The sequence below is a fragment of the Cynara cardunculus genome, unplaced genomic scaffold (assembly GCF_001531365.2).
Source record: "Cynara cardunculus var. scolymus isolate 2C unplaced genomic scaffold, CcrdV1 Un_Scaffold_3085, whole genome shotgun sequence".
Lineage (NCBI taxonomy): Eukaryota > Viridiplantae > Streptophyta > Magnoliopsida > Asterales > Asteraceae > Cynara > Cynara cardunculus.
The window spans coordinates 49,325-64,793 of NW_020201344.1; the positions used below are offsets into that span (position 1 = coordinate 49,325).

Genomic DNA, 15,469 nt, shown 5'->3' on the forward strand with positions numbered 1-15,469 from the left:
ATGAAGTAAACTACCTTACTCATGATTTTGAGTTGGCAGCAGTCATTTTTGTACTCAAAATATGGCGTCACTATCTATACGGAGAGACTTGTGATATCTTTACTGATCACAAAAGTTTAAAGTACATCTTCACGCAAAAAGAGTTGAATATGCGTCAACGACGATGGCTCGAACTTCTTAAGGACTACGATGTCCGAATTCAATATCATCCAGGCAAAGCCAATGTAGTCGCCGATGCCCTTAGTCGCAAAAGCATTGGTAATGTATTGTCTTTAACTGTTCAGTCCCATATTGCTTAAGATCTAGAACGTATGGGTATCACTTTGTGTTATCGTGGTGCAAATAAACTTTTGGCTAGTCTCACGATTGAACCAACTCTTGTATCTCGAATCAAAGAAGCTCAACAAGAGGATGGAGAACTTTGGGCTATGTTACAAAAGGCTAAAGATGATTCACAGTCTAATTTTCAAGGTGATGATAAAGGTATTATCTGGTTCTCTAATCAACTTTGTGTACCCGACAATCCTGAACTCAAAGAAGCAGTTATGAGTGAAGCTCATAATTTGTTTTTCTCAATTCATCCTGCATCCACTAAGATGTACAGAGATCTAAAACGGTACTTTTGGTGGAACGGTATGAAACAGGATATAGCCGAATACGTGGCAAAATGTCTTATTTGCTAGAAAGTGAAGATTGAACATCAACGAGCTAGCGGATTGTTACAACCATTGGAGATTCCAGTTTGGAAATGAGAACATATCTCTATGGATTTTGTGACAGGACTGCCGAAAACTCAGAGACGACATGATGCTATATGGGTAATAGTTGACCGTCTGACAAAATCGGCTCATTTCCTACCTATACAGGGGACGTACCCTATTAGTAAATTGTCCGATCTATTCCAGTGGGAAATCGTGAGGTTGCATGGTACACCAATTTCTATCACATCGGACTGAGATCCGCGATTCATTTCTCGATTCTGGAAAAGTCTTCACCAGGCTTGGGATACGCGATTGACTATGATTTCAACTTTTCATCCACAAACAGATGGTCAGATTGAACGAACTATTCAAACTCTAGAAGATATGTTACGGGCTTGTGCTCTTGAGTGGTCTGGTGGTTGGGACGAGTCTCTATATCTTGTGGAGTTCGCGTATAACAATAGTTGGCAAGCTAGTATCGGCATGGCCCCGTACGCAGCTTTATATGGTCGGAAATGTAGAACACCGATCTGTTGGAATGAAGTGGGGAAACGAGCTATCGAAGGACCCGGACTTGTCAGGATTACTACTGAACAAGTCGAGATCGCAAGACAGAAAATGAAAGAGGCTCAATCTCGGCAGAAAAGTTACGTTGACAAGCATCGAAAGCATTTAGAGTTCCAAACGGGTGATCACGTCTTCCTAAAAGTTTCACCGTTACGAGGTATTCGTAGGTTTGGAATTAAAGGTAAACTTAGTCCGAGATATATTGGACCTGTCGAAATACTGGAACGAGTTGGAGAGGTGGCGTATCGCCTAGCGTTACCTCCTCAACTATCATATATACATAACGTTTTCCATATCTCGTCGCTCCGCGGATATCATTATCACCCTCTCCATGTGATTGATTATTCGTTGGATAAAGTTGAAAAAGATCTCTCTTATATTGAAGAACCAGAGGCGATAATTAATCGAGAAGAGTGACAAATGCGACGAAGGTCAATACCGTTCATTAAAGTGTTATGGCGAAATCGTTCTGAGCGAGAAGCCACATGGGAGACGGAAGAATCTATGCGAAAGGAATACCCTTATCTTTTTGAGTCATGTAAATCCTCTAACCCTATCTAAAATTTGAGGACGAAATATTCTTTTTAGGAGGGGAGGATTATAACATCCGTGTTATGTTAACTCGTACAAATTGGGTTAACTGAATTTTTGATAGAATTATGCATAACATGTTTGTACCCTATGCTTAACCAACTTGTACTTCAGACGAATTTTGCGTCAAAAATGAGTTTATACCTATATTGGGTTAAAGTTAAGAATCTAAACTTGAAGGGTAAAAACCGTCGAATAGTTAAACTTTATATATATATATATATATATGTGTGTGTGTGTGTGTGTGTGTGTGTGTGATGAGGCGGTTACCTATATATATAATTAAAAAAAAACTAAAAAAAATATTATATATATACATGTATGCGCATGAGGCGGTTTACAAAACCATCAATCTCTCGTCTCAATTTCTCTCTCGCTAAAACTATCGTCTTCTCTCTAAATTTCAAGTCAAATTACTAAGGGGATCGAGGCAACAATTATATATTCGAAATCCACTTTCCGAACCCTTCTTAAAGGTATAAATTTCATTCAATTTTATTAAAGTGTTTATGTTAGGGTTATTTAGACCGGTTTATAAACTGTGTTTATATATAAGTTTACGGATTGATGTTGTCAAAATTATGTTATATTTGATGCTTAGAATGCTAGAACTGGTTAAATTGATGTAGAAATGAAAAGGGTATATTATACTTTCAATATGGATAGATTGTGGGTATATGTTTAACCGTACACCAATTGTTCGGTTAAATGTCGAAAGGAGTAAAAATGTATGATTAAGCTTAGGTTAGCAACCATTGGATTTGTTTTACTGTTTAGCATGTTAAAATATGTTTATAGCATGTAAATGTAGCGAATCATGGAAGTTGGATCATAAAAGTTAGTCGGGAATTACGGAATCGAATTTTATCGACAATGCAACTCCTGTACGTTGGCAGTGTATAACTCAGAAACCGTATATCGGAATAAGCTCGTATTTTGCAGTCAGAAATATCTTACTGCATACTACAACTTTTATGAAGGGTCGAAAATCTGGTTATCAATCTAAGTGGCTTGAAACAGTGTGTTTTTGGGGCTGTTTACACTGTATTCGAAATTAATTTACAGTTTTGTAAAATTCATATACAGATGGATGATCCAAATGAGATGATTTCAAAAGCAACAGACTTGTATGATACCAACCTACAACTTTTATTTAGACAATATAATCTGGGTTGGTTTCTAAGTAAGATAAAAATGCTTAGAAATAAGAGGGTCGGAAACGGTTGGATCGAAAGAGAATAATGCTAAGTTTTACATTTGAGTTTTCAATTCGTATCCGGCTGTCCTTCTTGAAGTCTACGTTGTTTAAGTACATTAAGATCTAAGTGATTATATTAGAATAGTTATATTATGGTTTCTATGCTTTATAAATAGTAACTCGTTTATGGATTCGTTAGGCATGCGGATAAATCAAACTTGATCGTGAATTTCCGTTTGATCGTGCGTTAATTATCAAATTTGGTTAAGGTATGGATTTCATATCTCACTTGACACGGGGATAGCCATTTTCGTATGGCTTCCTAATCCGGATAATCTGTGATAAATTCCGAATAATTTGTTCTGAATTTCCTTTGTGCTTATCAAATGTTATTGAACTTTGTTTCCTTTTGAACTATGACTTATATTCTTATTCGGAATATGGATCATTTTGATCACTTGACTTGTTTTATTGCTTCATTTGTGAAACATTTTACAATAGACTCAATAATTGGAGCACCGGTATTGAGATGTTTCCATGGTGACTAAAATGATCATGGTGTCCTCATTTTTATAGTCCTTAAAAGTGGACTTGATTATGTACCGGTCGAATATAGGGCGTATGGATCGATCCTAGGAACCGTTATCGGATATTGAATTGTGGCTGTGGTTAAATCCACAGAGAGGATTGCTGTGTTCTGCTCACATCCCTTTCCTCAGTTGTGCTTGAATGAATTGATCATCCTTTGGGAACAATGCGTCCTCGTGATGCGGTTTGGTCTTCGGCCCCTTGATATGCTTTTGGGGCATTTGACTTTCTTTTGAATTATCACTTGGATTTATAAATTGCTTTTGAACTTGTTATCTCGTATTCATTGTTTAATTGTTATTATCCGTTCACTGAGCATTAAGCTCAACCGAGATTTTCTTGTCCTCGGCAGGTACATGACTTAGCAGGGATTTTAGGATGAGAGCTACAGAGATGACAATATTGAAGATAACTCATTAAGTCATAYTTTTGTTAAACTTTTGATGACTATTGTAGATATACTGATATTTTGGGACCGTATTCTGAGACACGTTATCTCCGTTTGTGGTTATGTAATTATCTTTTGGTAAATTTTATTAGCTGCTCTGTTTTATATAGCGCGTTGTTTTTTTATCCCAATTGTGGCATCTCCCGTCTTTGACCACACGAGACGGGGGTGTTACACTCAGACCAAGATATATCAGGCCATTTAGAATCTTCAAGCGAGTTGGAATATTTGCTATCAGTTAGAGCTACTAGAATAGCATAGTTCAATCCATAACACTTTCCATGTTTCTAATCTACGAAAATGTTTAGCATATCCGAGTCTGGCAGTGCCACTACCAGAAGTAAGACTAGACAGTAAACTGAACTTTGTGGAAACACCAGAAACTGTTACTGATCGGAGAACCAAAGTACTGCAGAACAAGGAAATCAGTCTGGTAAAAGTTCAGTGGCATTTTCACAATGGTTTTGAGGCAACCTGGGAGTTGGAATCCGAAATGAGAACCGAATATTCGTGGTTATTTGATTGAATGAATTCTGGGACAAAATTCTTTTCAGGGGTGAATATTGTGATAAATGGGTCATAGTTATCACCTGAAGTAATTTTTATGTGATTATTTGATATATGATTATATGAATATGTGATTAATTGCTATAATTAATCATATGGGTACATGCTTAAATGAGATTAATATGTGAGTGTATATTTTATGTATGGGAAATATGAGTATGTGTGTATGCATGAAGATATATGTAATTTTATATGAGCATGCATATAAATTGTGTGTGTATGCAAGTGGGTCTATACATACATGGGGAGTTAAATAAAAGAGTTTTTATATAAAACTCTTTCACCGCCTTTCCTTTGAAAGAGGGTATTTAAAGAGGGAAATTTTGAAAAGCAACTTTGGTTGCTATTTTGGAAAGCTTGAAGGAGAGTGTGATCTGTGTGAATTTCTTTACCAAGACTAGAAGTTGGAACTGGAATCAAATTGATAGCTGATTTCTTATTGCTATTTTCTTCTTCAAATCAACCTTGCAAAAAGGTGAGTCTTGTTTAAAAATAGCTTTTGAATCCGGCTTTGATTACTGGTTTTATATCCTTAAAACAATGATGTATGCTTTGAAAATACTGTATATGTTCTTGTTTTTCATCATTGACCGGTTAAGGTTATTCGGACAAGTATAGTGCAAGGAGTTTCCTTACCGGCCAAACCTTTAACCGGGGTGAGGGATATCGGGTGAAGTTAGTGTTGACCGGATTAGAGTTGTACTCGAACCCTTGTTGTCTGATGAGAGTGTATCCGGTTGAGTGATTGCCCAGATCAGTGATTTTATGCTTGACCGATTAAGGTTGTGTCCGGACACTATATTGTCCGAAGAGGGTGTGTCCGCATAAGCTGTCCTTTGCTTAATGTAGTCAAGTGTCGTCCGGATAAGAGTGTCCGGTTGAGAATGTCCGGATAGACTTTTCCGGACAAGTATTGTCCGAATGAGAGTTGACTAATGAAGTTATTGATTAACTTTGAGTTTTTGGTAATGGGATTTTCACAATTAACATTTAATTGGTTTTAAAAACTATTATATTGTGAAAAGGGTATTTTATATCTTTTAATATATTGGAAAAAATATTAAATGTTTCTTCCAGACATAGTGACATAAGTCTGTTTTGCTTTGAAACTATATTTTTGGAAATTTTCTTCTAGACGTGGTGACGTAAGTCTGTTCTTGTTTGAAACTCTATTTTGAAATGTTTCTTCCAAACGTGGTGACATAAGTATGTTCTGGAATGAAACTTTGTTTTAAGAAATAGTTCCCTCTGACGTGGAACTGGGTATTGGTACTTCCAGACGTGGTGACGCAAGTCTGTTCTGGTAAGGAATCCTGTTTTAAAGAAGAAATAAGGGTGACATATCAAAGAGAAGTGTACCTATAGATATAAGGGTGGCAATTGCAGGTGTGAGTAATATTATAACTCTTGTCATTATCACTATCAAATACAATAATTCTAAATCAACATTTCTCTGTGACTTGATGATTTAGAGGTATTGTTCTTTTTAGAAATAATAACTTTGATGTTGTTGAGAAGGGGAAAATGATTTATAAACCAAAGGCAGTAATTGCCTATGATTTCTATCAAGTTTGAACATATGTGAGAATGATGCTGAGGGGCCCTGATTGGTCTTTTAGAAGGACCAGAGAACCTCTAGTCATGTGGAAAGACTTTAAAATATTTTGGGAATTTTATGAACGAGAATCTCTGTATCTTGAAAATAGTTACTTCTCATTTTTGTCTAAACTCTATATCAGTGCTCTATCTTTTAAGATTTAACCTTTTCTTCAAAAATATTTATAAATGAACCAAAAAACCATAGGAGCTTTGATTCTAGCTTATTTATCTTCTAAAAATTAGGGTAGGTCTTTTGGGGACCAGAGACTTCGTGGATCCAGAAGGTCTCTGGTTGAGTGTCGAATTGTTGAGTGAAGAAGCTCTGGTCAGTAGATATAGAGGCTCTAGTAATCAAGGGTAAAGGAGCTCTGGCCCATTGAGCCAGAGGAGTTCTGGCCGTTGAACCAGAGGAGTTTTTTGGCAATTCTGTAAAGGGATACAGAGCTACAAGAAGTTACATTTGTGCTATGTGTGTAGTAATTTGTTGGTTTTATATTTTGGCTAACAAACAGATTTGCATGTTTGTGCTAAAATACATTTATCTCTATATAAAAGATGTTTTATCAGGTTTTGGTGATCTTCACCCTTCATTTGCAAAGAAGAGATTTCCTCACTAGACCTACGGTCTAACCCTCATTTTTGTATTTTGAAAATGTGCATTGTAGGAACTGCGGGGTCTCGGTATAATAAATAGAAAGGGAAAATATAATTATTTTCCTTATGTGTTATCTACTTTATGAAGATCAGCCTGATGCCTGTATATTTTGAAGATACATGTTGCTATACATGTGATAGTACAGGGATATTCTTTTGGAATTTTCATATGTAAAATTTTGTATATATAGAATCCTTGTACTTGTGGGACCTATGTGGTATAATCTATATTTCTTTTATATGAAATATATGTTATATGCAAATGTGGAGTATGTGATGTTACACGATGAGACACTCTCACCGGATAACATTTGGGCGATGAGACGCCCTCATCGATCAACGCTTTGTCTGATAAGAGTCCTCATCGGACAACACTATGTCCGATAAGAGTCCTCATCGGACAACACTATGTCTGATAAGAATCCTCATCAATAACCATTGAACCATAACAAGTCCTTAACGGACAATACATTTGAATGATAACAAAAAGGGTAAACTTAGAACTTCTATCATATAACATAATAATTACTAAAAGTGTTATAAACGAATTCATTAAAATAGTGTAAAACTCACCTTAGACCGATTGCTCTGCTTTTTCTTTATAAAATTTGCCAAGATTGATCTTTCCAAAAAAAAGAAACTTTATAAAATCCCTAGCACATCCTATATATAGAAAGTAAAAAAGGGGAGGCGGTGCATGGTCATGCACCAGCCTCACCCCTCCCTACATGAAACCATTTATCATCAAATTCTTATTGGACCCAAAAACTAACCCCACAAGGAGAAGAAATTAAATTTACCAAATATCCCTCAACATCCAACAAATGCCACATTTTTACCCATGAACTTTCCGCTGTTATAAAATCTTCGAAACCCGACCAACTACAATTTAAAACTGAACATTACAATACCCCCTCCTTATAACAATTCTGTCCCGGAATTCCACTAAGTAAGCAAATGAGGATATTTTTCTCTTATTCAGACTCGGGTTCTCTGGTGGCTTCTGGTCCTTTATGATAACGCCACCACACCTTTACTAATCTAATCTCTTTTTTCATCAGCTTTTTGATATTGAAATCTAAATGGCTTCAGGGGTCTTTTCAAAACATAACTTTTCATCAATACTGATTTATGGTAGTGGCACTACTACCTCTGGATTTGCTAGACACTTATGTATATTGGACACATGAAAAGTGTGATGAATACCACTTAACTCCATAGGCAGCTCTAATTTGTACGCCACTTCTCAAATTCATTCAAGTATAGGGAAATGTCCAACTTACCTTGGACTTAACTTACCTTTATTCCCAAAACGGACAACTTCTTTCCAGGGTGAAACTTTAACATCACCCTATCACCGATTTGAAACTCAATTGGTTTACGGCATTTATTAGCGTAACTTTTCTACCGTTCTTGGGATACTTTCATTCGTTCACGGATCCGATTAATCTTATCCGCTGTTACCTGAACTATTTCAGGTCCATCCAACTACTTTTCACCCACTTCGTTCCAACATAATGCTATTCGATATTTTTGTTCGTATAATACTTCAAAGGTAAGTGACTATCTTACGATCCTCCAAAATCTATAATACATGCCTGCAACATATCGTCTAGCATTTGGATTGTTCGATCACTTTGCCCATCTATCTGAGGATGGTAAGCAGTGCTAAATTTTATTTGCGAACCATTTCTCTTTTAAAGCTCCTCAAAAACATAGATATGAATCGACTGTCTCAATCAGAAACAATTGATAATGGAACACTGTGACGTGTTACTATTTTATCAATATACACTTTCGCTAGTCGATCCATGGAGTACTATTCTTTCATTTACAATAAATGAGCAGATTTGGATAAGCGATCCACGACAACCCATATAGCATCAAAGTCTTTTGGTGTTTTAGGTAGCTTAGTTATGAAATCTATAGTAATGTGATCCCATTTTCAAACTGGAATTTCTAGCAACTGCAACTTACCGTAAGGGCGCTGGTGCTCAATCTTTACTTGTGAGCAAGTCATATACTGCTCAACATGTCTTGCTACGTCATTCTTCATTCCCGGCCACCAGTAAAATTGTTTCACGTCTCTATACATTTTATTCTTACCCGGGTGAATAGAAAAACGAGACTTGTGAGCTTCACTCAATATTCTTTCTCGACTGTCATTTATCAATTCTGCCAATAAACCACCAAGTTTTTCTTGCCCAATCTTATCTTCTTTCACCGCTTCAGTTTGGAAACTTTGCAGTTCGTCATGGATGTTTGATAATAATTCCTTCCGTAAGGCTATAGCTTTAATTAGACCTCTCTTTTCTTTATGGCTTAGTGCGTCAGCTACCACATTAGCTTTACCTGGATGATATAAAATTTCACAATCATAATCACTCACCAGTTCCAATCATCGCCTTTGACGCATATTAAAATCCCGCTGATAGAACAAATGTTGCAAAATTTTATGATCGGTAAAAATTTGGCACTTAGTATCGTATAGATAATGTCTCCAAATCTTTAAGCAAATACCAACACCGTCAATTCCATATCATGAGTGGGATATTGTTTTTCATGCTCTTTTACTTGTGTTGAAGCATAAGCGATCACTTTTTCACGTTGCATCAACACACAACCCAAGCCCAATTTGGAAGCATCACTATAAACCACAAAATCTTTTGTACCATCAGGTAAAGATAGAATTGGAGCACTACACAACTTATCCTTGAACATTTGAAATGTTTCAGCTTGAACTTCCTTCCATTCAAACTTCATATTCTTTTTCTTTAATCCGATCAACGATGTTGCGATACGAGAAAATTACTGAATGAACTTTCGATAATAACCTGCCAATCCAAGAAAACTCCGGATTTCTGTTGGCGTTGGTGGTGCTTCTCACTTCTCAATGGCTTCAATTTTGAATGGATCTACTTTAATTCCCACATCTGACATGACCCAAGAATTAAACTTCTCGTAACTAGTACTCACATTTCGACATTTTTGCATACAACTTCTCTTGTTTCAACAGTTCTAGGATTAGACACAGATGAATTGCGTGCTCTTCCTTCAATCGATGAATATATTAGTATATCATCAATAAAAACGATGACGAATTTATCGAGATATGGATGGCACACCCTATTCATCAAATCCATGAATGCACCGCTGGCGCGTTCGTGAGTCCAAATGGCATTACCAGAAACTCATAATGACCATAGCATGCACGGAAAGCTGTTTTCGACACATCTTCTTCTTGTATTTTTAGCTGATGATACCTGGATCGTAAGTCAATCTTTGAGAAGTAATTAGCTCCAATTAACCGATCAAACAAAACATCGATTCTTGGGAGCGGATACTTATTCTTGATGGTCAACCTATTCAGCTCACGACAATCAATATACATTCTCATTGATCCGTCTTTCTTTTTAACAAACAATATCGGTGCACCCTAAGGAGATGTACTTGGTCGAATAAAGCCTTTGTGTAGAAATTCTTTTAGCTGTGACATTAACTCTTTCAATTCAGACGGAGCTAGTCTGTATGGTACACGAGCAACTGCATTGCTCCTGGTATCAATACGATCTAAAATTCTATTGATCGATCAAGAGGTAAACTTGTAAAGTCTTTCGGAAATACTTCTTGAAATTCACTTGCAACTGGAATGTTCTCCATCTTACTCTTTTCTTTCTTCGTAGCAATCACATAGGCTAGAAAACTGTCACACCCTTTCTATACATACCTCCGAGCTTTTAAGACAGAATAAGGCTAGAACAACGATCTCGCCTATCGATGTAGATTATAACTGGTTCCTTCCCCGATAAATCTATATGAATCATTTTCTTATTACAGATTATGTTGGCTTGGTTTTTAGCCAACCAATCCATACCCTATCACATCAAATTCCCATAACGACGTAGGGAATAATTGAATGGGTACTTCACACCCTTGTACTGCTATTGAACAATCATAAAAAACTTCCTTAACTGAAACTTCACTATCATTTGCAGTTTCTACCATCAAAACATCCTCTAACACATTAGATTTTAAATATGCACATCCAACAAACAAAGGCGGCAAGAAAGAACAATTTGCACCAGAATCAAATAAGACGTTGACACATACTGGAATTAACAAAGAATGTACCTGTCACCACTTTCGGGTTCTCCTCAGCTTCGCCCCTTGTCATCTGAAAGGCTCATCCCCTCATCTTTATTTCTCCATGCTTTGTCTCTCCACAACCTCTAGAAACATTTCGGTTAATCATTGGCCCTCGACTGGATGGATTTCCCCCACAATACCCAGATCCCCATCTTTTTGCTTGTGGACAGTTACAATGAATATAGTTAGGAGAATTACACATATAACATCGTCTTACTGTTCTACAATCGTTGGCCAGATGACTGAATTCTTGACATTTGTAACACCTTCGAGGGTCAGTGTTACATTCCCCTTGATTAACTTTATGGCACCGATTACACGGTTTCTCAATAAACCTTTGTGTTGGATGATTTTGAAATCCAACAAACCAAGGTCTACAGAAATCAGTTACTATCGCCTCCCCTTTTCTCTTTTCCCCATCCTTTTCTTGCGGTTGTCGATCGTTATCTTGTTCCAGAATTTCTGCACCATTGACCGCAGATTGAAATGTAACCAAATTTCTGGAGATTACAGATTTTCTGAGTTTGGGCTCTAAGCCCCATATATACTTTCTCACTTTACTACTTTCATTTGCCACATATGCCTCCGCAAAACAAGACCGTTCCATGAATATTTCAATATATTGTCGGACCAACATGCTACCTTGTTCCAACCGAAGGAAATCATCCTCTAGCTTTCACATTGCAGCTTCAGGAAAATACTGCACTTTAAATTTTTTAGGAAAATCCTCCCAAGACATGGTGTCCAAAATATTTGGATTTGAAATCATCAAAATTTCCCACCAATATAATGCACTCGACTGCAATCTTGACACAACAAACATTACTTTGTCTTCTTTTGCACTYTTACTGATCTTTAAACTCAACTCAATTTTCTTAAGCCAACACATTGCTTTAACAGGGTCGTGTTCACCTAAAAATGTAGGAGGTTTCCAGGCCAAGAATATCTTAATATCACCCCCTTTTGAACAACTGATGAGGTAAGTGGTACTGATGTGGTTGCCACCAGTGTACTTGCCCTATTTTCTTCATTAAAATTCGGATTTGCCATTCTTTCTGGGTTATGCTGAACAGATTGCTCCAACAAAGCTACCATATTACTTAAAAATTTTCCCAATTCTACTACTAGCATCTCCTGAGTAATAAACCCAGGGTTGGTATCACAACCTCTGCCCTTAGCTCTGCCCTGGCCTCTGCCTGATGTTGAGCTTTCTTGTATAGATATTTCATGTTCAACAAGAATTTCCCATGGTATACCTCTTCCTCTGCCTCAGCCCCGGCCTCAACTCTTGTTTCTATTGTAGCTGTTGTTCTGGATTTACTTCAACATTTGAAATTCCTCTTCTCCGCACTCTACCACAGCCCACAGACGTTCCCTCAGGGATACTCCTTAACTCAGGATTCTCTTGCTCAAGATTTATAAACTCAATTCTAACAGAACGTACAGGATGATCTTCCATCTAGTGGTAAAGGCTTGGGCATGGCATAGTCATGAACCCGAGTTCGAGCCCTGGGAAGGGAGTGTTGGCGACATTTAAGTGGGGCCATGTTTAGCCTCCAAAATTGTCGGGGATTAGTCGGGCTTTGGCCCGGACACCCTTACAAAAAAAAAACAATAAACACGTATACAATTAATCACATATCTAAATATAATAAGATGTTCAAGTTAAAACAAGCACTTGTAAACTTATGATTACATTGGCCTTATGTAATTTAAATATATCGCGCTTGCCGTCACTCTAGATCTAATTATATTTAACACATTCCCAGGTTCAAAATCCCAGTGAATTCTATTATTGAATGGTTCACACATCCTGTTTAAGTCTAAGTACAAGGAAAACCTAGATCTCTTAAACTAGGGCTCTGATAGCAACTGTAACAACTCCGTACGCAAAAACATACCATTCCAATCGAACAATTACATAACATAAACATATATGTATATACAATAATACTATTTTCTTTATAGACAATAGATCAGATCAAAACTATACAACATGATGGATCTCCAACAACAGCTTTTTTAACTAAATTAAAGGTCAGAAAAATGTCTATCATATTTTCCCCTTACCTTTTTTTTCAGTTCTGCACTGTCCTACAAAAATAAAATTTGCAACAACTGAGGGTTAGACCGAAAGGTCTAGTGTGTGAATTACCTTATATAACCTTTTATACATTTATAAAATTTTAATAATAAATTCATTCCAGATATCAATTATTAAAAGTTGTACAGCTGTCCTATCATCCATTAGAGATAAATCTACCAATCATCACGGCTGTCCCACCACCTTTCCTAAATATTCTACCAATTATCGCGGCTATCCCACCATCTTTCACAGGTATCCTGCTAACTATCACGGCTAGCCCACCGTTTATACGCAGGTACCTTATCAATTATCGCGGTTGCCCCACCATTTTATCACAAGTACCCTACCAAGTATCGCGGCTAGTCCGCCATCTATTCGCATGTACCTTATTAACTATTGCGGTTTTCCCGCCCTCTAACGCAGATACCCCATTAGATATATGTGTACAATACATAAACTTGGGCGATGAGACGCCCTCACCAGACAACACTTGGGCGATAAGACACCCTTACCGGTCACCACTTGGGCGATGAGACGCCTCACTAGACAACACTTGGGCGATAAGACGCCATCACCGGTCAACACTTTGTCTGATAAGAGTCCTCATCGGACATCACTACGTCTAATAAGAGTCCTCATAGGACAACATTATGTTCGATAAGAATCCTCATCGGACAGCCCTTGAACCATAACAAGTCCTTAACGGATCATACATTTGAATGATAACAAAAAGGGTAAAGTTAGAACTTCTATCATATAACATAATAAGTACTAAAAGTGTTATAAACATATTCATCAAAACAGTGTAAAACTCACCTTAGAGTTATTGCTCTGTTTTTCTTTATAAAACTTGCTTAAGATTGATCTTTCAAATAAAAGAAACTTTCTCAAATCCCTAGCACATACTATATATAGAAAGTAAAAAGGGGAGGTGGTGCATGGTCATGCACTAGCCTCATCCCTCCCTACATGAAACTATTTATCATCAAATTCTTATTGGACCCAAAAACTAAACCCACAAGGAGGTGAAATTAAATTTACCAAAGATCCATCAGCATCCAACAAATGCCACCTATTTACCCTTGAACTTTCCGCTGCTATAAAATCTTCGAAACCCGACCAACTACAATTCAAAATCGAACATTACATATTTGTATATATGTATAATTATATTAAAGTTTAAGACAACTATATGTATGTTAGAAATAAATAGTAAACCCATTCATGGGGATCGTTTAAAATATAATATCAAACTAAAAGTAAACGATGGATACTAGGTGTTGTACATATCGACCCAGCGTCGTCATAAAGGTCCTTATGCCCATGTCCCAATCGCTCTCCCAGAGGGATATGTGCATATCAAATGAATTGTAATTACAATTGAAACAATCGAAAAGGAAGTATGAGTTCCTTTTTGTGTATGGCATCACCATTCCCTTTTGTAGCATCCACTAATTTGGAGTTATAGTTTATCTATAATTCAGTTAGTATAAATAAGGGGCTAGGTTAAATCAATTCCAACTAATTGAATCAATTAGAGTTTAGCCTTTTAGAGAAATATAGAAAATAAACCTTTTCTTTTTTGTTAAACACAGATAGAACTACGGTTCTTGGGCTAGCACATGGTGGAGACGGGAAACATGTTCGTGTTTGGACTACCATAAAGGGAACCTCTGTTGGTTTCTTGGTAATCCGTCAGAATCCCCATTCAATTTATGAAGGTACAATTCTGAATATCCTATAGTATGTTGTTTTAATTAAATGTCTCATTGGATCCGATTATGGGTTTCAGATTTAGAAAAGATTTCTAATTGTTTTGTAACCGAAGTTTTATTTTATAGCCGCTTTTATGGTTACAAATTGCTTTAAAACCCAACAGTGGTATCAGAGCCATTGAGCATTTAATTAAAAGTGAGACTATAATTTTTTATGGCAAATTAAAATTTTATTGGACCTAGATTCTTATTGCACCTATAATTTTTTATGGCAAATTAAAATTCTAATTGGACCATGTTGGTCCAGATTAGGCCCAAGATAGTATTTTCAAATTTAAAATATATATTGATAGAGAAGATCAATACATATTTTACAAGACTGTTTGCGGAAAGATAASGTAAAGAAAACCTATCTAAACAATCTTTGGTTACACACAGATCTTTAGCAATTACAAGAAAAGAGATTGCTAAAAGGAAGATCTTTTACTTAAGCTAGAAGGTGCTTGAAGTAAGATAAGGATTGCAGAGAGATGCGCGCTCTCTACAAAGAGAAGAAACACTTCTATTTATACTCAGTGCATTAAATGAACATTTAATGCAATATGGTAG

General features: G+C 36.6%; 1 protein-coding gene and 1 pseudogene across 1 annotated transcript; both read left to right on the plus strand.

Annotated features, from left to right (window-relative positions):
* The first annotated feature begins 311 nt into the window (after window positions 1-311).
* On the plus strand, window positions 312-956 carry LOC112503476. The gene is made up of 2 exons (XM_025107508.1): window positions 312-633; window positions 781-956. Exons 1-2 carry the CDS (start codon window positions 312-314, stop codon window positions 954-956), a joined length of 498 nt encoding a protein of 165 aa, XP_024963276.1.
* A 228-nt stretch (window positions 957-1,184) lies between these two features.
* On the plus strand, window positions 1,185-1,829 carry LOC112503477 (annotated as a pseudogene).
* The last annotated feature ends 13,640 nt before the right edge of the window (window positions 1,830-15,469 follow it).